Consider the following 20,121-nt stretch of genomic DNA (forward strand, 5'->3'; position numbering starts at 1 on the left):
TCTACTGGTTTGTTGTTGTTACAAGTTGAAACCCCACCCAAAAGTCAATGGACTAAGACACACCCTAATGAAAACCTGAATATTGAGCAATTTTTCTACATGTTACAGCTGGATAAACTATTACACATCTAGTAACATTTTCAAATCTTGACATTTTTCTTTATTTTCTTCATTCTTCATCTTTTTCTTCATTTTTCTTTCATTTTGTGGAAACTGAAAATGTATCACATATACTCTATATGTGTCAGTCACAGTTTTCTATACTGGTTGTAATAAATGTTTTAGAAAGAAGGGTTGAAACTTATTTTGAAATCTTTCTGTCTCTGGGGTGGTGTCACTGGATTCAATTCCACTTGACATTGGGCAAGAGGCAGGATACACCCTAGACAGATCCCCTGTCTATCATAGAGCTGACACATAGGCACAGACAACCACTCACATTCACTGCCACCTACAGGCAATTTAGTCACCATCCATCCATCCATCCATTTTCTATACCCAGTTATTCCTTAACCAGGGTCAGGTTTTTTTCTTTTGTAAGAGGTCAAGGGGCATCATTCGATACCTAATTAGTGGCTATTTCTAAACTAGTGGAACTAGATAAACAGGGAAGGTGGCTGGATTGCGAATTTAGGATGAAACTGTCTAAGCCAGTTGACTGGGCAGTGTACTTAAGTCAAAGCAAATGCATGGACATTTACTGAAAATCCACACTGGGGAGCTGAGTGTCATCTCTTTGTCTGACAAGGGTAGGATTCAAAGACAGCTTTGAGGTAAGTAAGATTAGGGTTGCAATGATGTTACATGACAGAAATCAGCAGATTAATGATGGGCACAGCCTACTGTAGAGTTTAGTGGTAGATCAAAAGGTATTTATAGAAAAGCTAAACTTTGTGTGTGTACGGGTTAAGATATGCCACGATATATTGTTCACAGCAGAAAAACAAGATAAAAACAAGTAAAAAAAGTCGACCACGCCCACTTCCGGGTAAGAATCTGTCTTTAATATTTTAATATCAATAATTTCTTTAATTTTTTTCTAAAACGTTTAAACAGAATACTGGTTCGGTCCCTATCTTAGGAGACATTATTATTTATTCCTATATTGAAATTTGAACTTTTTTTAGTCACACCAACATAAAATTCCCATGAGTCTCTGGTAGAGCTGTTGAACAAACGCTCAGGGGTTATATATTTTTGTACACCCTTTTTTTGTACACGTAAAACCCTTTAGATTAGCAGTTAGAACATTTCAGAAGGAGATAATCAAAAAGAGTATGAACCAAAGGTAGACACAAATAGTGTTTTCTATACATATCGTTTAGTTAATACTAAAATAAACTCTGGAAAAATCGTTAAAAATCGTCTAGCGTTTAGACGGCTTTTGAATTTTTTGCCTTTAAATTCGGTTACCCTAGCAACCCGATTCTGACGTCACCCGTCCCGGTGCGACCCTGCTGCTGTGTCTTTGATTGGAGGGAAACCCCGTGGATGAGCGGGAGAGATCATCAGCTGTGCGGTCGGGAATCAGGAACAACGTCGTCTATCTACGATCACAGGTCAGTTTACGTTTATTAATCACTGGTAAGAGGTGTTATGTTCGGTTGGAAAGCGTTATTTTTACTCTATGTGCCTTTGGGACGCTTTAAATCTCGCATGAATTGTCGTTACTGGGACTATAAGTGGAAACCAGTGATGCTCCGCTGATCAGTCATTGTTCGGTGCCTTGCTGAATGGGAAGCGCTTCTGCACTTTAACCTATCGATTTATTTTACACGGCGTGTTTAGAGTTCAGCTTTCGTATATGGCAGATTAGCTTTTGTAAACAAAGAAACCTAGACATAACGTCTAATGCTCGCAAAAACAATAGCTCTCGTTTGTTTTCCGGGAAGCGAAAAGGGCGTTCACTGTGTACTGAACTAAGCTCGGCTCCTTTCACTGCAGTTGAACTGATTCGGGGACACTGTAGGATTTTTTTTTTTTGTCTGTCTTTCTGTGGCGCTATCAAGCATTTTTACCCCCCCCCACACCATACATTTAAAATATTAAAGTCAAAGCAGGTAGGCTATGGTGGCGGCTTTGTATTCTTTCCGTCCACCGCACGAGCTCGGTGTGCAGGTGTGCGTGTGTGTGTGTGTGTGTGCGCGCGCGTGTGCTTGTGCGCGAGCCGTGAAACTGGGTGGCCGACATTCCTCAGAAGGGTGCAGGTGTCTGAGTGCTGCTAAATGTGACTCTCAGGGTGTTTTTTTCTTTTTAATGCTGATCCCATAGATTAAAATGCAGTGATGTATAAACGAGTTTATTATTGTTTATTCACTGCAACAGTTCTGCAGTCATCCTGAGAGGAAGCAAGGGAATTGTAAAATCTATTAGCTACGAAGTGGTCTACCTCTGAAAATGACCTGTAGTGAGCAGGGTGTCTGATAAGACCAGCATCAGCCTCTCTATATATAGATCTGATTTATCATATATGTATAATACATATAGGTATTCTGCCATTATGTTGTACAGTTTTCACCTGTGTTATTACAAAGGATTTCTTTTATACGTTTCTTCATTTCTGTTCTGGATTTTGTCACCTATACAGCAAATATATTTTTTAGAATTATGTAAAAGTAATCAGCCAAAGTAATCAGCAAGCTGAAAGTAATCGTGAACTGTTATTGAGGGATTAATCATTTAGGTCATTTATTAAGCAGAAATGCTGAATTTACATTGGTATTAATTGGATTTAAGTTGAAATAATAATTGGCAGAAAGTTAATTTGCATCATTTTTCAAATATGCTCTTGACATTCTGTAGAGAAAATGACTGAAATATTGCAAATTAACCAGAAATAAAAATAATCATTTGCAGCCCACTCCAACATATTGAAGAGGTCACCTTGAGCTTTGATTAACATTGTGCATTTTTCAGTATTTTATAACATATTAAATTCGATAACCTAAGCAATTAATCTAGAAAAAAAATCTACAATCGAAATTAATACGGTGGATAACAAAAAGGGTCATTAGATTCTTCTGTAATGTAACTTGTGACCCTTACTAGGCAGGAATAATTGATGTGCTACTGTACAAATACTGTGTTCACTTTAATTCATCACACTATTTTCAGTGTGGAGAGTAAAAGTCCTCTGCACATTTAACCACTTGCTCTTGATTTATTTCCTATTATTTAAATGCCAATTGAATTTGGTCACCACGCCTGTGCCAGACTTTGCGTAGATGAGCGAAGATATTCGTAGTATTGAAATTTTTCCCATGCATTGTGTGAGTCTGAAATACCGACAGGATTATACAGCAGCAGAAAATAATGCAAGTAATAGTGTCTAATTTACTAAATGTTTTTGACTTATTGTATCAGGGAGTAGTCACAGTATTTACCCCAATTCAGTCCCTGTTTGATAATTGTCAATTTTGTGTCATCAGTGGATATTAAAATTTACTGGGGCTCTTGGGGGGAGGCTCTTGTATAAATGCTGAGCAATCAGGTTATGCAGGAAGGACAATGCAGTTACATTCACTGTAGTCTTTTATTCCTGTCCCCTTTGTTTTGTCTTTCCTGACTCCCTGTCCTCTGTCCTTCCTTCCGCAGCCCACACAGGAGCCATGGCAGACAAGGAGGAGCAGGTACAGAGAGCCAAACTGTCCGAGCAGGCTGAGCGCTATGATGACATGGCTGCAGCCATGAAGGCCGTTACAGAGGAGGGCTCGGAGCTCACCAATGAAGAGCGCAACCTGCTCTCTGTTGCCTACAAGAATGTGGTGGGGGCCAGGAGGTCCTCCTGGAGGGTGATATCCACCATGGAACAGAAGTCTGATGACAGCGGGAAGACTGCACTGGCTAAGGAGTATAGAGAGAAGATTGAGAAGGAGCTGAATGACATTTGCAAGGAAGTTTTGGTATGTTTAACGGGTGGATAGTTGGATGGATGTAAATAAATAAATAAAGGTAAATGCTTGAATCAAGACTGATGGATAGGAAGACAGTAAAGGTTTCTAGTAAAAACTGGAAGAATCAGAATTGAAATGATCTCTGACAGAAGGAGGGAGAGAAAGTGATAAGCAGGCATACAAAGGTAGTTCTCAGTTTTCTTAATAAAATGTTACAGGGACAGCTATATGCCAAGAAATGGTTCCAGTTTGAAACCAATTCTAAGATATCTTTGTGCTGTGAGTTTTCGCCATGTAAATATAATAAGCAGTAGCAGAGGCCTAACAGGCTGTCACACAGAGCCAGGCAGCAGCCAGCTCCAGAATACAATAGCCACTGACCTTATTGACCTACAATAGCTTTCCTTCCTTTCTTTGCATCTTATCCCTGTGTCCCTGTTGGTTTTCGTTGAGTATTCTGACTTCCTCCCACAGTCCAAACACATGCAGCTTGACTGGGGACTCTAAATTGCCCGTAGGTGTGAATGGTTGTCTCTCTGTCCAGTGTGTACTCCACCTCTCACTGTGGATTGGCTCCTTAGATGGATGATAGATTTGTCACTGCCCTAGTCACCCCTCTTGGTTGGTTAAGATGTATTTGGATGAACAATGAGCAAACAGAGTTGAGGACTGTAGTGTTTGGGGTACTGGACACCTCAAATTTGGGGTGAAAAATGTGGGAAGATTGTAATTAACGGTGCAGCTCTTTAGTGCTGACCATGTAATTGCTCTAAACATAAAAGTTTTTCTAATATTTCTTTGCTTGCCTCATAGCTAATTTCAGCAAATATCTGTGCCATTGATTATCCTCAGTAATCAGAAAAATATGCATGTATAAATAAGTACTATAGTGGTTGTGAAAGTGGTTTGGTATGCTAGAGCATTCACAGTATGTCTGAGACTAGCTAAGGTTTCATGTTTGAAATTCTTACAAGTAGATGAGTGATGCTTTAAGCAAATGAAGGCTCTCTGCCTTAACAGACATTTGAATATCGTTGATAATATCCTATTTGGATAATATGGGCACAAGTTATGTAAGCACATTCACTGTCAGCCCAAGACTTAAACATGTGAATTTAAGAGGATATCTATCTATATCTAGGTTTCAGCATTTGTTAAAAAGAGTTTTTACCCTTTTAAATGTATCAATCATGTTAAGGCTAAAAAGGTACAGAAAGTGAGCAGCCGGCCACAGTGAGGATGGGATTGTCATTTTTCAGTCAGGTTGCACATACTGCAGCATTGTATCTATTTTTTGTGTTTGATAATATTTGGTAATAAAATGGGAAAAAATTGCTGGTGTAGTTGAGTTCAAAACATTTCTGCTGAAGTTAAATACTTTGACTTGCAGGACCTGCTCGACAACCATCTGATCCCCAATGCTACACCTGCTGACAGCAAAGTCTTCTACCTGAAAATGAAGGGGGACTACTACCGCTACCTGGCAGAGGTGGCCACTGGAGAGGACAAGGAGGGTGAGTAAAGCACACCTCTTCGTGTCCTGGAACATTTGCGTTCAATTTTCATCGTCATGCTTGGCTAACAGCCTCTGTCTCTCCTGCAATCAGTCGAGGAAATCAGGGGTTCATGAGCAGTATGCAAGATACTTCCAAATGGTGCCACACATGCTGCTTTGTCATCAGGCTCTTTTGTTTCTAAAGCAATAGTTTGTTGCACATCTGTTGAAGGATGGAGTGAATTAATGTTTCTTAAAAATCCTCCCTGAGATGAGAAAACTAGTTTTCTCCAGGTGTTTCTGATCAGAATACTGACATCCTCCAAGTCCTTGACCTATAACTGTCAGCAGAAATGCAGGTGAGGGCTGCTGCTGGGTTGTCATGGCAACTGGTGCAGCACCAGGGTGTTGGCTTCTGCTCGTTGCCAGGAGGCATTTTTAGAGTTTCTTTGGTAGCTATGGCAAGGCTGATGTTCGTCTCTTCAGGTTGTGTTGTGACTCATATTGTTTACTTCAGCATTGTATTTGAATGAAGAATCCCATATAATTTATATTGTTGTTTCATCAATCCACAATAATCCCCCTTAGGTAGTTTTTAGTCACCTTTCCTTTGTTAGTCACCTTTACTTGTTCAGTCTTGCATCTATAAGTATGCCATCTGGCTTTTGGTTGTTAATGGAAAACACAAAAGCATATGTTTTAAATCACTGGGGGTTTATCTCAGTTTCAACTGAGATCTTTAAAAATATGTAATGTATAATAATTTAATGTATTCCTTTGTCTTTAGTTTTGATAAGAACTGTGGCAATTTTAATGGAGTCCTTTTTTGCCAATTCATGGTATAGTGAAAATACCAAACATTCATGGGCTCCATCTCGATTGTGAGGCTTTTCTGCATTTATTTATTTGTTTTGTCATGAATTGGAGCTGAATTGGAATGAATGATTTTACATTTTGAAAGCACCGTCTTGGCTTTGACAATTTATTGACCAAATGATTGAGAAAATAGCAAAGAGATGATGTGATAATCAAAATATTAACAGTGGTTCTCCTACCAGATAATCTGGACATAAATGAGGCTTGAATGTTTTGTTTACACACATTAAAGTATATGCAGGCTGTTAAATGACTGTTTTTACATCTTTTTGCACACACAGATGGTCCTCTATGGAGTATAGTTTTATTTAGTTGTTAAAGAAATGTCCTCAAACACCAAGAAGTTATTTTTCCCCATTTTAAAAACCTGCTTTCTGACTGGTCTGCCTTTCTGTGTTTAGCAATCATCAAAAACTCACAAGAAGCGTACCAGCAAGCCTTGGACATCAGCTACAAAGAAATGGAAGCCACACATCCCATCCGCCTAGGCCTCGCTCTGAACTTCTCCGTCTTCTACTACGAGATTGTGAACTCGCCTGAAAAGGCCTGTCAACTGGCCAAGACGGTAAGTACATTGCACCATTTAAGCAGTGGTTTCTCACCGACTGCATAGCAGTTGTGTTGACTTTCTCCGTTGTATGTCCTCTAAAAGATGAGTGTCTGTTCCTGAAACTGGTGAAAAGTCTATCATGTCGATAATGTGGGTGTGGGGGTCTATAACAAACAATAGAGGTGTTTGCTTTGGTTTTTGTGATTGTCTCGTTTCTCGTCTTCGTTTCTATCCCAACCAAAGATCTAAATCTTCTATTAGGACCTAGTTTTCACAAGTTCTGAGATCCTGTTTTTATTTAGCATAGCTGTGCTTACATTTTTTTATGGAAGTACTTATGGCTCTGTTTCTTCTAGGCCTTCGATGATGCCATTGCCATGCTTGACTCCCTCAACAGTGACTCCTACAAAGACAGCACCTTGATCATGCAGCTGCTCCGTGACAATCTGACAGTGAGTGTCTTACCTTTTTCTCTGCATGTCAGCTATGTCTTTGTCTGCTTTCAGATAAACATGCCTTTCCATTACTGACTGCATCTGAACGTGTCGGCTTCATGTCTTAGTGAGCACCCTGGTCACTTTTCTATAACAGTCGAGATGACAGAATCTTACGAGGTCAGACCTTGTAACATTTATGCATCACTTATACGTATATTATAATATACTAATATAGGATGTTGTCATGTGTAGTTGGCCCATCCATAATGACAGATTCATGCATTATACATCACTTGATGTACTGTTCAAATCCACTTGTACAGCAAGTGCCTGTACTGTAGCTCACCCTGTCTCGGTTGTGTCAGAAAGTCATTTCTTCAACAGAATGATGAATGTTACCTATCTATTGTCTGAAAGGGGCTTTACGCTCTCACTTTATTTACTAATTTGAGTTTCACATTGTCAAGCTTGACCTAACATCTGAGTTGCAAAGAAAGATGACTAATCTGAGTGTCGTGATTTATTTTAGCTATGGATGTCAGACGCCCAGGGCGACTGTGATCTAGCGGACACGGCGCCGACAGCTGAGAAGAAATGAACTTCACAAAGGGGAAAAAAACAACAAAAACACACATTTTTTACCTCTCACCAGCCTAAGTTGTGTGTGTGATTGTGTGTGCACATACATGCACAGATATGTATGTTTACACTCCGCTCACAATGTGTAAAGTACAGTATGTGTGTGCAGATACATTGGTGTGTGTGTGTGTGTGTGTGTGTGTGTGTGTGTGTGTGTGTGTGTGTGTGTGTGTGTGTGTGTGTGTGTGTGTGTGTGTGTGTGTGTGTGTGTGTTACCTGTATGAGCACCTCCATGGAGAAAAGAATGGAATCGCAGTTTTTCTTTATTCAAACATGACTCACTGTGTGACCCATTGGATCTTTTTTTATTATTTTTTGTTTTTTGTTTGTTTCTGGTTTAGTCCAGATGAAATCCCTCCTTTAGATCTAAATCAGCCCAATCCTCTTTAACTTTATTCATTATAGCAATCTGTGCTGTTGCAGGAAAACACAAACAAAACAAAAAAAAATCACTGTAATTTGTATGTTTTTACTTGAGCTGAACATTTTCATTTTTGTGACACTTGGGTCTACAATACTTTAACGCACATTAACTGTAAAAATGGTCACAGCAACCTCAATTTGACCAATTTTAAATCTCACTGACAATAGCGGTGATCATATAGGTGGCAGGATTTACCTTTGGTAAAGATGTATTACCATATTGCTTGTATCCATCCCGCCCTGTCAGTGTCCAGTGTAGCAGGTAGGAATTTTACAGATGGTACATGTGTCATAGCTCGGTGGGTTCTATGTGCGTTCAGGCATGGAAAAGGTTTTCTATATGAATGGTCACTTACAAAAACTGCAGTTAAACTTTGGTTCATAGTTTTGCTGAGAGGGTTACATTCCATTTTACTGAACTCTTTTCACATAGTGAAATGTGTAGACTAATTTCCAGCAGTTTTCCATACCACATGACAAGGTAAAGACAGCCTAAAATAAAGTGAAACAACTTGACAAAATGGCTCAATACTGTAACTTTTGATATTTTATCTTTTCAGCAGTGCAGAGGATACTTTTGCCATGTGCTTTAATGTGGCTTTCTACTCTTTTCTATTCAGGTGTTTTTGTATTTTCTTTTTGTGTGTTTTATTCCCTTTGATTTTTGATTTGACTCCAGGAATGTATGTGGTTCTCAGTAGTATGGTGTGAGGGTTAGGTGTGCTTTGAAACTGGCAGTTTTTTGCTTAGGATTTAGGTTGAACCAGGTGGATTACAGTAATATTTACCTTCCTTGAAACTACATTGTGGAAAGAAACAAAAACAATGCTAAATATAAACTGGTTATAAAAAGTAGCTTGGTAGAAAGCTGCATTATGGACATTTAGTAGTCACAAAGTAGTGCCAGTTTTGTGGTTTTAAAAAGATGGGTGCAGGATTTGCAAGTTACACTCTTGAGTACGTTATTTGGTTATGTGCTTTCATGTAAGTGGAAATAAAACGTTCAAATCTGACAGGGTGTGCTCAGTGTGTTTGCTTTCTCCCTATACATGTGAAATATTTTTGCATGTGAGTAGCTGTGTTGAGCTGCTGTAAGTTCACTCTGCAGCTATTTACTGTGCCAGCTGGGAGATGTGTCACCTGCTATTATTAAGACATCCTCAGTGATCTGTGAATGTTAAAGCTAAGAAATGAGAACAGTGAAGTGCCTGCTAATCTATTCACTCAGACAGCCAGAAATGATTGGTTTAAAGCAACTTGATTGTATAAGATGTGAGATGGTATGTGAGACAGCCCCTGATCTATAATATCAGAGATCACAGAATGTAGAAAAAGGCCCTTTTGAGAATACAATGTGTTTTAAAAGCTTTAACATTGCAAATCCATATGTTAAGTCAAATACACATTGCATTATTCTTAGGGACATTATAGGTCTACAAATAAATGACCTGGTGAGGTGATAATAAATTGATAGTCAATGCTGAATGGTTTAGACATGTAAGTATGGCAGCTCAATGGAAGCTGCAGAATATCTGTGAGAACAGATGGAAATTGTGTTTTTTTTTTTTCACTAACACTGCCCTCTGCAGATGATGATGGCAGTAAGGGCCATGTTGTGTTGTATGTGATAAACTAGAGCCGTGTTCCATTGGCATTAATATAAAATTAATGGGACTTTTCTAAGGCAGTGAACAAGGATTAGCAGACTTTAGTTGAAAGGCCCAAAAACAGAGATTGTCTCCTCCTGTAGTAACACTGTAGTCACACATTTTGCAGTTGTTGGTATAAAGCAGGTCTTGCAGTAACATTTTAATCCATTTCAATACAAACCTAGATATGATTTGTCCTGGCCAGGTAGGAGATGACATGGTGTGAGGTCATCTTCCTCTTTTAACAGCCATGCAAGTAGCAAACACACTGCTGTTAACCTCATGTTTATGAACAATACCAGGTATATACTCTATCAAGAAATCACTCTTTAAAGACTTGGCCCATTGAGTAGAGATTTTGAACACTTTAGCTTTGATCGGTAGACTTTAAAAGACAAAAAGAAATCTAGTAGAGTGAGTAATGAGGCTCTGTATTTCATTCTCAGTCAGACAGCTGCTGATAAGACTATCGGGTAAGTCATGTGGTGGCATTACAGTAAAATATACATAAGACATGTCAGCCAATGACATCTTAGTACTGTAGGGTATTCAGCAGTGGGGATGGTGTTAGCATCACAGGACGTCTGTGGATTATGATTACTCCAAGGAATACATACCGTCCCAAATGTACCACTAAACAAGTCGATTTTAGCATTTAACGACGCGTTTTTACATGAATTCATCATCATGCGTACAGATACGGTTAACGCCCCTTTGTTGACTTTTTCTCGCTGAAAGATGATTGGTCCATTTCGGTGACGCGTGCACTAGTATATATACCTCAACTTCCTGCGTGTTTCCTCCCCCTCAACCCCGGCTGTTAGTGCTGTGTGAGTGCGCGTGTGCAACTGAGCTCGCTCGGCACACATTCTATAAAAAAATAAAAATACAAAAAAAATTTCAAAACATAAAAAAAAACAAAAAATCATTTTTTTTTCTTTTTGTAACAAGTCGGTGAAGCTGGACTGGACCTGGACGGTAACGTATAAGAAGGGGCAGCCTAACGTTAAGTCGAACGACTACATTTTCAGTCGACGTGTAAACGTTACTGGTTCAGAGGCCAAGTAACGTTAGACTTGCTTTTATTGTTGTGTCACGTTTGAACGAGAGTTTTAACCCCCACTAGAAGGCGACGTTTTGTCATTTTTAACACATCCATCTTATCATTTTTACTCGAAAACCACCGCAGCTGCCAAGACAACGGCTGCTAACGTTTACCATCAGCGTTCTGCCCCGAACTGACGTGACGCCAGTGACCGTTGAAGAAGCGAGCTTTCGTACTGTCGCCGAAAACTTTTCTCGTTAAGCTTCGTCCAAGTACTTCGGTAGCCTCCACAGCCAAAGGAAATGAACCCCAGTGCTCCCAGTTACCCCATGGCCTCCCTGTACGTCGGGGACCTGCATCAAGATGTGACTGAGGCCATGCTGTACGAGAAATTCAGCCCAGCTGGAGCTATACTGTCGATCCGGGTCTGTAGGGACATGATCACTCGGCGTTCCCTTGGATACGCCTATGTCAACTTCCAACAGCCAGCGGACGGTAAGAAATTTCTGAAAATAGCGACTAAAAATGTGTAAAAAAAAAAAAAAACAAAACAAAAAAAACAACAAATGTCTGTCAAAATTCCAGTCAATGATTAACACTAGTTGGTAGAGCTAACCCCTATTCACTACACGTGACTGCGGCCGACATGTTGTCAGCAGGGTCTTCTCGTTTGAACCTCCCAGCAGTGGCGTAGCAAAAAAGCACCACGTCCCTTCAGCCCTGCCCTCAGTAGTAATGTAGTGGTGTACTGCTAGCTGGCAACTGAATGCTCAGCACCCCCCCCCCCCTTTCTATCGTGTTAGGACAGCTCCCTAATGGTGCAGCCTAAAGTGTTGCCAGAACATTTAATCAAATCTTGTGTGGTATGAAGATGAAAATTAAATTGTCATTTGCTAAAAATGGTAGAGTATGTCAGTCTTTCATACCCTGGCTCGAAGCTGAATACCACCACCCCCCCCCCCCCCCCCCCAAAAAAAAAACCATTTTCTGCATAGCACAGATAAGAGTCTAGTCTGCATTTACCTTCTACTTTTCTCGGGCGTGTTTCTGTGGTCTTACTGAGATAGCAATATAATAGACTTCTGCACCAGTATTAGGGGTGGGCTGTAATTCTTTATCATTGTTTTATCATTGTAACTGGTTGTAGTTGGGATTTTCTTAGCTCCATTAGGAAAAGTATAGAAAAATAACTAGATTTTTTTGTGAAGGCAAATAAAGTTGTACTTCAACATCTAAAAGCAAACTTCAATATTCAGTAATACCATAATGTAATGATGTATTTATACAATGAGAGTAAGGTGGCTTCAGCCTGCACTCACTAACCCCTAATGACAAAGTGAAAACATGTTTTTGCAAATTTCATAATTAAAACTTTCATTTGATTTATATTATATTCCCATGCTTTGTTGTGGCACTCAGGATTCAGATACACCTTCTTTGTTTCAGTTATCCTTCTGGTGTGTAGAAACTGAAACGATTGGATATAGGATAAAAAGGAAAATACACTCACTGTGGACCTCTGTCATAAACTTTAGGCTTAGGTTATGGCAGTGTATGAATCTGCTTTAGGTGTGAGCACAGTGGTTTGAATACATGACAGAATCTGGAGCACTCAGGACTTTTTCTATAGTTGGCCATCTGCCTGTGCAACTAGGCGAGAATGGGCCTGGCGATCGAAGTGACCAAGAAGCCAGTGGTCAGTCTTATCAGAGTTTCAGAAGTATGTTGCAGAGAAAGGAGAATCTGCTGGAAGGATGACCATCTCAGCAGCACTCAATCAATCGGGCCTTTATGGTAGGGTGGCTGGACTGAAGCCACTTTGAGTAGAGGGCATATGGCAGCCCAGTTGGAGTTTGGCAAACAGCATTTAAGCAAGCAGGGATTTTCTGGTCTGATCAGACCAACTCCATCCTTAAGCACTAGAGAGCTCCTCAACACCCACCTTTAATTAATGCAATTATATTTTAAGAAGACACACAATGTATCCCCACCCCCAAATGAAACACAAGCTGGAAAATCTTAAATGCACAGAATAATGGCTCTGTCACTGTGTTCCTCCTTTCAGCTGAGCGTGCACTCGACACCATGAACTTTGATGTGATCAAGGGCCGGCCTGTGCGCATCATGTGGTCGCAGCGTGATCCATCACTGAGAAAGAGTGGAGTGGGAAACATCTTCATCAAGAATCTTGACAAGTCCATTGACAACAAGGCTCTGTATGACACCTTCTCTGCTTTTGGCAACATCCTGTCATGCAAGGTAAAAGCCCCCTGGCCATGTTTTGCCTTGTATCACATCACAGGCAATGGTATAATGAGCTCATTGTGGTTTAGAAAGAATACTCAGGTCTAACAGTAGATAAAATATTATAAAATATGTAGCTGCAGATGTATTAGGTACACTTGAAATAAATCAAAATAAAAGGAAGGGTGGGGTCTCCTACAGAGGAGAGGCGTGTGTCCTTAACCAAACACATTAATTTGTATGTTATATTATATATATATATATATATATATATATATATATATAATATATATATATTATATATGTTGTGAATATTGCATTGCCCAACACAGATGGTCTCTGCGAAGCAAATATCTTTTGACAATAGCACAGTCCCATTGCACAAAATGAAAATCACAAGTCAGTTTATTTTGCAAAATAGTCAGTGGGGACACTGGCAGTTGATTTAATAGTTCAGGTTTAATATACTGTTGATGCATGTGTGTGCATGTGGCTTAAAAACAGCATGTGTATTCCTCTTTTAAGGTGGTTTGTGATGAGAATGGCTCTAAAGGCTACGGCTTTGTGCATTTTGAGACTCAGGAGGCAGCCGAACGAGCCATTGAGAAAATGAATGGCATGCTGCTCAATGACCGAAAAGTGTAAGTGAATGTTTTAACTAGTTTGAAACTGTTTTGTGTATACCAATGTGTGAAATAGAAGGAAAAATAGCATCTTTGTTATATTAATCTTGCACCTTGTCTGACAGTTGTACAATGATTCTTGAGTGCTTCCAATTGATGTTTCTTTGCCAAGATGGCCAAATCTTTGGCAAATGAAGACTGCAATATTATGTGCATACCTAATTAATTTTGAGTTTGACAGTGTGTAATGTCATTCAGAGTTGATGTGTAATAAAAAAATATATATATATATTCAATGCAGATTTGTGGGTCGCTTCAAATCTCGCAAAGAGCGCGAGGCTGAACTGGGTGCCCGGGCCAAGGAATTTACAAATGTCTACATTAAAAACTTTGGTGACGACATGGATGATGAGAAGTTGAAGGAACTCTTCAGTAAATACGGTCAGTTGGAATGTCTGGATTTCATACAGCTCTACGAGATGACTTGGTCTACATGTGATTGCATATACAGTGTGAGCTATAGTATGTTGTTGAGTAAAATAGATGACACTAAAGGTTAATTTTCTGTTGTTCAGGGAATGCCATGAGTATCCGGGTCATGACAGATGACAGCGGAAAGTCTCGAGGCTTCGGGTTTGTCAGCTTTGAAAGGCATGAGGATGCACAGAAAGTAAGAAATGAACCAACAATTTTCCTTGTGACCATTTGGAAATATCCACCATTGCCTGCCACTGAGATGACTTACATTGGCTGTTTGCTATAGGCAGTGGATGAGATGAACGGGAAGGAGCTGAATGGCAAGCTGATCTATGTTGGCCGTGCCCAGAAGAAGATGGAGCGACAGACGGAACTCAAACGCAAATTTGAACAAATGAAACAAGATCGCATGACTCGCTATCAGGTCCAGTTCTTTTCCTAGCAAAAATTGACAAAACTCCTGAAACCAAAACAATACACCACAAAACAATAGTAAAATACCTCTGCTTTAAACTGAATGGTTTGCAGTTTTGTGCAAGTCTGTTTTTTTCTTACTAAGACTTTTAGTAGATAGGTCATTTATGTCACCAACCAGTGTCTGTTTATAGATTCAGGACAAAAATCATCTTTAATGAACAATTTTTTGTCTCAATGTTTTATTGGCAATTTTAGTTCGATGTAGCTTCTACTAAAACATATCTAGAAAACCTTTCCATATAATCAACCAGTCCGATAAGAGTCTGCAGCTTTGTCAAATTCAGTGCTTCCTCTCTAATAGGTCTCACTGGCCAAAATGGCTGCAACAGTGACTCTGTAGTTCATGGGCCCCACATTTCTTCATCATGGACTCTGGGGATAAATATGTGCTACAGACAAACATTGAATTATTAAATTTAATTAAGCTTTAATGTAATATTACTGTTTAATATATAGTGCTTTCAAAAGAAGGCACAACAAATGACACTTTACAATTTTATTTTCAGGGTGTCAACTTGTATGTGAAGAATCTTGATGATGGAATTGATGATGAACGCCTGAGGAAGGAGTTCTCGCCATTTGGCACTATAACCAGTGCCAAGGTTGGACCTCAGTTTTTTTTTTTTTTTTTTTTTTATGTAATTAATAGATGGCTGAAAGAATGCTTTCCCTTACTGCTACTGAAACTTTTCAGAGGTATATTTATTATAATACATACTAGTTGTAATACCTCATTGTGAAGAATCGTCTTTATTGTTCTCCCCGTACAGGTGATGATGGAAGGTGGGCGCAGCAAAGGCTTTGGCTTTGTCTGCTTCTCGTCTCCAGAGGAGGCCACCAAAGCAGTGACAGAAATGAATGGACGCATTGTAGCCACCAAGCCATTATATGTAGCCCTGGCCCAGCGGAAAGAGGAGCGTCAAGCCCACCTGACCAATCAGTATATGCAGCGAATGGCCAGTGTGCGTGCAGTGCCAAACCCAGTTATCAATCCCTACCAGCCAGCCCCGCCCTCTGGCTACTTCATGACAGCCATACCTCAGGCCCAGAACCGTGCTGCTTACTACCCAGCCGCTGGCCAGATGGCCCAGCTCCGCCCGAGCCCTCGTTGGACCACCCAAGGTGTCCGGCCACAACGTGAGTGTCCTGCACCCTTAGTTTCCATCACAGTATATATTTACTGTGAATTTAAAAACACACACAGACAGTGGAGCACATTTGATTATTGGTACATGTACATGAAGCCACTCTGTGTGTGTTTGTAGATTTCCAGAACATGACAGGTACTGTGCGCCCTTCAGCACCACGCCCTCAGACTTTCGGTGCCATGCGGCCTGCCTCCCAAGTGCCACGCATGATGTCCACCCAGCGTGTTGGTCAGTCACCTACACACAATCAGTGGTCTAACTTCAGGTCAGCGGTATTGCTCCTCCTGGTGTTTTTGTGCTGATGTTTTTGTCCCTCTGTTCGTTTCTCCTGCAGCTGCTCAGACCATGGGGCCCCGATCAGCCACTGCAGCTGCAGCAGCAGCCACTCCTGTGCGTGGAGTTCCTCAGTACAAGTATGCAGCAGGAGTCCGAAATACCCAGCAGCACGTGACTGTTCAGCCACAAGTCACCATGCAGCAGGTAGTAATCTACCTTTCTTTAGAGGTAGACCTTTTTAGAGGTATGTTCAGAATTTTTTGCCTGACAATAATTGGCCATGTGCGTCCCCTCAGCCTGCTGTCCATGTCCAGGGACAGGAACCTCTGACTGCCTCCATGTTGGCTGCTGCTCCACCACAGGAACAGAAGCAAATGCTGGGTAAGTGCCAGAAGCTGGCCTACATGAGCTTATACCATGATACCGTGTTACTCATGTTTGTAACATTCATCCACTGCTTCTCTCTAGATCCAGTTTGCAAAAAATCATTGTCAGTTAAATCTTGTCTTATACCCTCTGTCACTCCTCTAGGAGAACGTCTGTTTCCACTGATTCAGAACATGCATCCCAGCCTGGCAGGGAAAATCACTGGCATGCTGCTGGAGATTGACAACTCAGAGCTGCTCCACATGCTGGAGTCTCCAGAGTCTCTCCGCTCAAAGGTGAGGGCTTAAGTTCATTAACATTGACTAGTTTTCTCCAATGTCTCTCTGAAGGTTCACTGGGACATATTAAAAAGAATACAAAGCATATTAAGAAACAGGATTTTGTGGAAGCCAAAAACTGTTGAGAACCCACCTTAACTTTATGATATTGCTATCATCAATCACCTTAACCTTTCTAGGTGGATGAGGCGGTGGCTGTGCTTCAGGCCCATCAGGCCAAGGAGGCTGCACAGAAGACTGTGACAAATTCAGCTGGTGTCCCAAGTGTCTGAACCCAAGGTACGACCAGTTGGTTTAACAAAGAGGGCAGTGGTAATGGCTCCTGATCACTATCTTTTGTACATTGAACTTGCCTGTCAGTGCACTCATTCTCACGTTTCATTATTCATACCATAAGGCTTGTGGTGTTTTTGAAGAGGTGCTGGTTTTAGTTTATGAAAAATGAAATCTGAATTAGAATATTAGAAGCAAGTTGTGTGGGGGTGTCAAAAATGTGTAGCGTTATATCATTGCTTGTGTTTTTGTTGTATCCACAGGAATGGGGAACCTTGAGACTAGCTTCACCGATGGGGAAAAGAAAACCGTGAAAAAGTAAAAAATACACAAAACAAAGTAAAAAGAAGTCAAATAATATATTAAAAAAACAATGGGAACAGGTCACCAGCCAGGCCTATTAGAAATAGAAACAGTAGGTCTGGGTTGCTCAGTTAAAATGAGAAAATGCGCAAAAAAAGAGAAAAAAATAAAATAAAAAATGACCAGTTTCTGAGGGGTTTTAGAGGAGAATTCTGTGACAAATCTAGATTGAAAGCATTCCTTTCTGCTATTTTATCCCTTTTAAATGTTTGGGCTGTAGAAGCCTGTTATTGTGAAATTTCCCTTGACCTTTGCTTGCTTGAATAAAACTTAAAAATTAACCAATATGTGTCTGTCATTGGCTGAAATTACTAATTTTCTAATGAAAAGCTTATCACCTTGATGCAGCATTATTGTAGTAATACTAAATGTTTGTGTGTTGGTCAAATGAAACAGCCCACAACTCCAAATGGTACAGAAAAAAACATGCACACACTGTTAAATTAGTATTAAATCGTGTTCCAAGTTTTTATTGTGCTTTGAGGCTGAGATAATGTCAATTTTAACAAGCACTGAAACACATCTTAGGCTGTTTTACTCCTGCTTGCGCTTTAAGATCAGCCATAAATGCAAATAGCTCTGTTAACTCAGTTTCAGACAGAGAAGATGGTGGTGATGTGATCACACATTTTCATCTTAGAACAGCTGGTTTAGTTGCTGATGGCCTTCTCCTTCAGCTGCTGGAGAAAGGCCTCCATCTGCTTCTGTAAGGTGTCAACTATGGGCTGGAGGTGAGCCTGCATGTTGACAGCCAGGGGCATGATCTGCTCCTCAACGTTGGTGGCAACAGTCTTCAACTGATCCTGGATCTGAGAGGCCAGGGGCTGCAGCTGGGTTTTCTTGTCCTGGAGGAAGGTCCTTTTGAGCAAAGCATGGACCACAATATATGAAAATTGAAAATGCATTTTACAGTACAATGTGCTAGTATCATGTGCACAGGGACACTGAAGCCCTATTTTCAAATTTAAAATTCTTATTCTCACGTCGGTAGGGTCAGAGAAAAGAGAGGGCACTTTACAGAGTACATTTTGCTATTTCCTTTGCTGATTTACATTTACTTGATATGCAGGAAGTAGAGCAAATGTATTCGCAGTAGTTACTTTTCACCACTGACATTTAACAGCAGACGAGGTTTCGGTGAAACAAGATTTTAATGATCCTAGCGTGAGTCATGAATCAGGACTGTGGAGGTCACTGTGTCTCTGTACTCACTGAGCCTGGTTTGTCAGGTCTGGGTTGCGAATGATCTCACTCAGCTCTTGAGTCATTTTGTTCTTCAGCTCCTCCAAGTACTGTCCAATCCTTTCGAAGTCTGCAACATCTTGTGCAAAGCTTCCTGTTGGATTCCAAAGAACAAAAATATATTTATAATAACAAAAATATTGGCAGTGGATTTGGAGAACTTAAAAATAACGGATGGCCAAACCTTGAGCCAGAGCAAGAACAGCAACGACAGCAATAAGATAGAATTTCATGGCTGCTGTCTGGAGACGACCTGTAAAAACAAACATTGGTTAGTGACTCTTGAGAATGATACGACTTAATGTTATGTTCTGTTTTTTCTTTGTATACATATGCTGACTTAAATCACCATCTTTTATTCCATTGCGTTTGAATAAATCTTTTGTTCTTGGAACATCAATACAGTCCATTATTTAGTGAATTCATTTTTAATCTTTGTTACATTTTTCTTTTTTAAACCAAAATTGTCAGCCCTGGATCTAGTGATGCAGATGTTCGATGAGGTTGTTTTCCCATAAGGCCTCCTGTAGCCTGTTGCTCAGTCAGGTGACTTGTCATGTGTTCTAGGAATCCCAATCTACTTTTTTTTGTCACATAGTAAAAAAATTAATAAAAGTAATTCTGTGACTATGATTATCCAAATCCAAAAATGTAGAGTTTTGCTTTGAAGAAGAATGAATAATTTGTGTCTCAGTGTATCAAATGCAGCTTAAGGCAAAGAGAGGAGACTCACCTGTACTGCAGGAGAATTTAGACCAGATGGTGCCGTCCTACGGGGCTCCCACACCTCTTATAGTCCAGCACTGTGATGCCGCCCTGTCATGATTAGACAAGGTAAAGAAACAAAACATTACTGCCGGTGAAAGAATCATTGTACTGACCCTTGCTGCTCACTCTGCCACCTGGGCAAACTAAACCAAAGTCCAAGAAATGTCTTTGCTGACTGTCCCACCTCCAGCAGGAATGTGCATCTTATCATATTGATTAAAAAATGCAGGGAGAACATTATACTGCCACATCAGCTTCTACAGATATGACAACAGATAAAGTATTTGACAGTTTTTCTTGCTTTATTTTGTACATTATTGTGCTGTGTCTGGTTTTGTTAAGTACTTTGCCATTTTTATTTCATTTTTAAAGTTGTGAAACGCTTCATAGAGTGTGATTTTTTAAAATTAAAAGAATTAGACTTTAGATATGTGGTGTTGTCCTGCTTTCAGTGAGTCATTTAGTCATTAATAATCAGGATTTTATGGCATATTGTGTTGCTTTTTGTGCTGTTTGTTACTCTATGTACTTTCCAGTTAAGTTTTATGTATTTATATG

The 20,121-nt window shown here is 40.1% G+C and overlaps 3 protein-coding genes and 1 non-coding gene across 4 annotated transcripts; 3 read left to right on the top strand and 1 right to left on the bottom strand.

Annotated features, from left to right (window-relative positions):
- The first annotated feature begins 1,416 nt into the window (after positions 1 to 1,416).
- On the top strand, positions 1,417 to 9,326 carry LOC113126353 (14-3-3 protein beta/alpha-1-like). Its single transcript, XM_026300316.1, has 6 exons — positions 1,417 to 1,559; positions 3,595 to 3,902; positions 5,284 to 5,407; positions 6,666 to 6,829; positions 7,171 to 7,266; positions 7,781 to 9,326. Exons 2-6 carry the CDS (start codon positions 3,609 to 3,611, stop codon positions 7,847 to 7,849), a joined length of 747 nt encoding a protein of 248 aa, XP_026156101.1. The 5' UTR covers positions 1,417 to 1,559; positions 3,595 to 3,608; the 3' UTR covers positions 7,850 to 9,326.
- Positions 9,327 to 10,755: 1,429 nt separating this feature from the next.
- LOC113126193 (polyadenylate-binding protein 1A) lies at positions 10,756 to 17,834 on the top strand. The gene is made up of 14 exons (XM_026300092.2): positions 10,756 to 11,502; positions 13,073 to 13,266; positions 13,777 to 13,892; positions 14,176 to 14,315; positions 14,450 to 14,544; positions 14,638 to 14,775; positions 15,335 to 15,430; positions 15,599 to 15,965; positions 16,094 to 16,204; positions 16,311 to 16,456; positions 16,549 to 16,633; positions 16,784 to 16,914; positions 17,097 to 17,196; positions 17,454 to 17,834. Exons 1-13 carry the CDS (start codon positions 11,310 to 11,312, stop codon positions 17,187 to 17,189), a joined length of 1,905 nt encoding a protein of 634 aa, XP_026155877.1. The 5' UTR covers positions 10,756 to 11,309; the 3' UTR covers positions 17,190 to 17,196; positions 17,454 to 17,834.
- LOC113127018 (small nucleolar RNA SNORA5) lies at positions 15,093 to 15,229 on the top strand. The gene has a single exon (XR_003295360.1). It is a non-coding gene; the product is annotated as a small nucleolar RNA SNORA5 (small nucleolar RNA).
- A 369-nt stretch (positions 17,835 to 18,203) lies between the features above and the next one.
- LOC113126280 (type-4 ice-structuring protein LS-12-like) lies at positions 18,204 to 19,766 on the bottom strand. Its single transcript, XM_026300248.2, has 5 exons — positions 19,740 to 19,766; positions 19,529 to 19,565; positions 18,980 to 19,048; positions 18,766 to 18,889; positions 18,204 to 18,411 (listed from the first exon to the last, which is right to left on the bottom strand). Exons 1-5 carry the CDS (start codon positions 19,764 to 19,766, stop codon positions 18,204 to 18,206), a joined length of 465 nt encoding a protein of 154 aa, XP_026156033.1.
- Positions 19,767 to 20,121: the final 355 nt, after the last annotated feature.

This window comes from Mastacembelus armatus, chromosome 11 (assembly GCF_900324485.2).
Source record: "Mastacembelus armatus chromosome 11, fMasArm1.2, whole genome shotgun sequence".
NCBI lineage: Eukaryota > Metazoa > Chordata > Actinopteri > Synbranchiformes > Mastacembelidae > Mastacembelus > Mastacembelus armatus.

What these genes read in the sequence shown, in the direction of transcription:
- LOC113126353 (XM_026300316.1), top strand. Translation starts at nt 3,609, where the DNA reads ATGGCAGACAAGGAGGAGCAGGTACAGAGAGCCAAACTGTCCGAGCAG. An exon ending in CACTGGAGAGGACAAGGAGG is followed by an intron (nt 5,408 to 6,665) that starts GTGAGTAAAGCA and finishes TTCTGTGTTTAG; the next exon opens with CAATCATCAAAAACTCACAA. An exon ending in TGCTCCGTGACAATCTGACA is followed by an intron (nt 7,267 to 7,780) that starts GTGAGTGTCTTA and finishes GATTTATTTTAG; the next exon opens with CTATGGATGTCAGACGCCCA.
- LOC113126193 (XM_026300092.2), top strand. Translation starts at nt 11,310, where the DNA reads ATGAACCCCAGTGCTCCCAGTTACCCCATGGCCTCCCTGTACGTCGGG. An exon ending in CTTCCAACAGCCAGCGGACG is followed by an intron (nt 11,503 to 13,072) that starts GTAAGAAATTTC and finishes TCCTCCTTTCAG; the next exon opens with CTGAGCGTGCACTCGACACC. An exon ending in CACAAGTCACCATGCAGCAG is followed by an intron (nt 16,457 to 16,548) that starts GTAGTAATCTAC and finishes GCGTCCCCTCAG; the next exon opens with CCTGCTGTCCATGTCCAGGG.
- LOC113126280 (XM_026300248.2), bottom strand. Translation starts at nt 19,766, where the DNA reads ATGCACATTCCTGCTGGAGGTGGGACA. An exon ending in TTCCTGCTGGAGGTGGGACA is followed by an intron (nt 19,566 to 19,739) that starts GTCAGCAAAGAC and finishes GGAGCCCCGTAG; the next exon opens with GACGGCACCATCTGGTCTAA. An exon ending in TGTTCTTGCTCTGGCTCAAG is followed by an intron (nt 18,890 to 18,979) that starts GTTTGGCCATCC and finishes GGAATCCAACAG; the next exon opens with GAAGCTTTGCACAAGATGTT.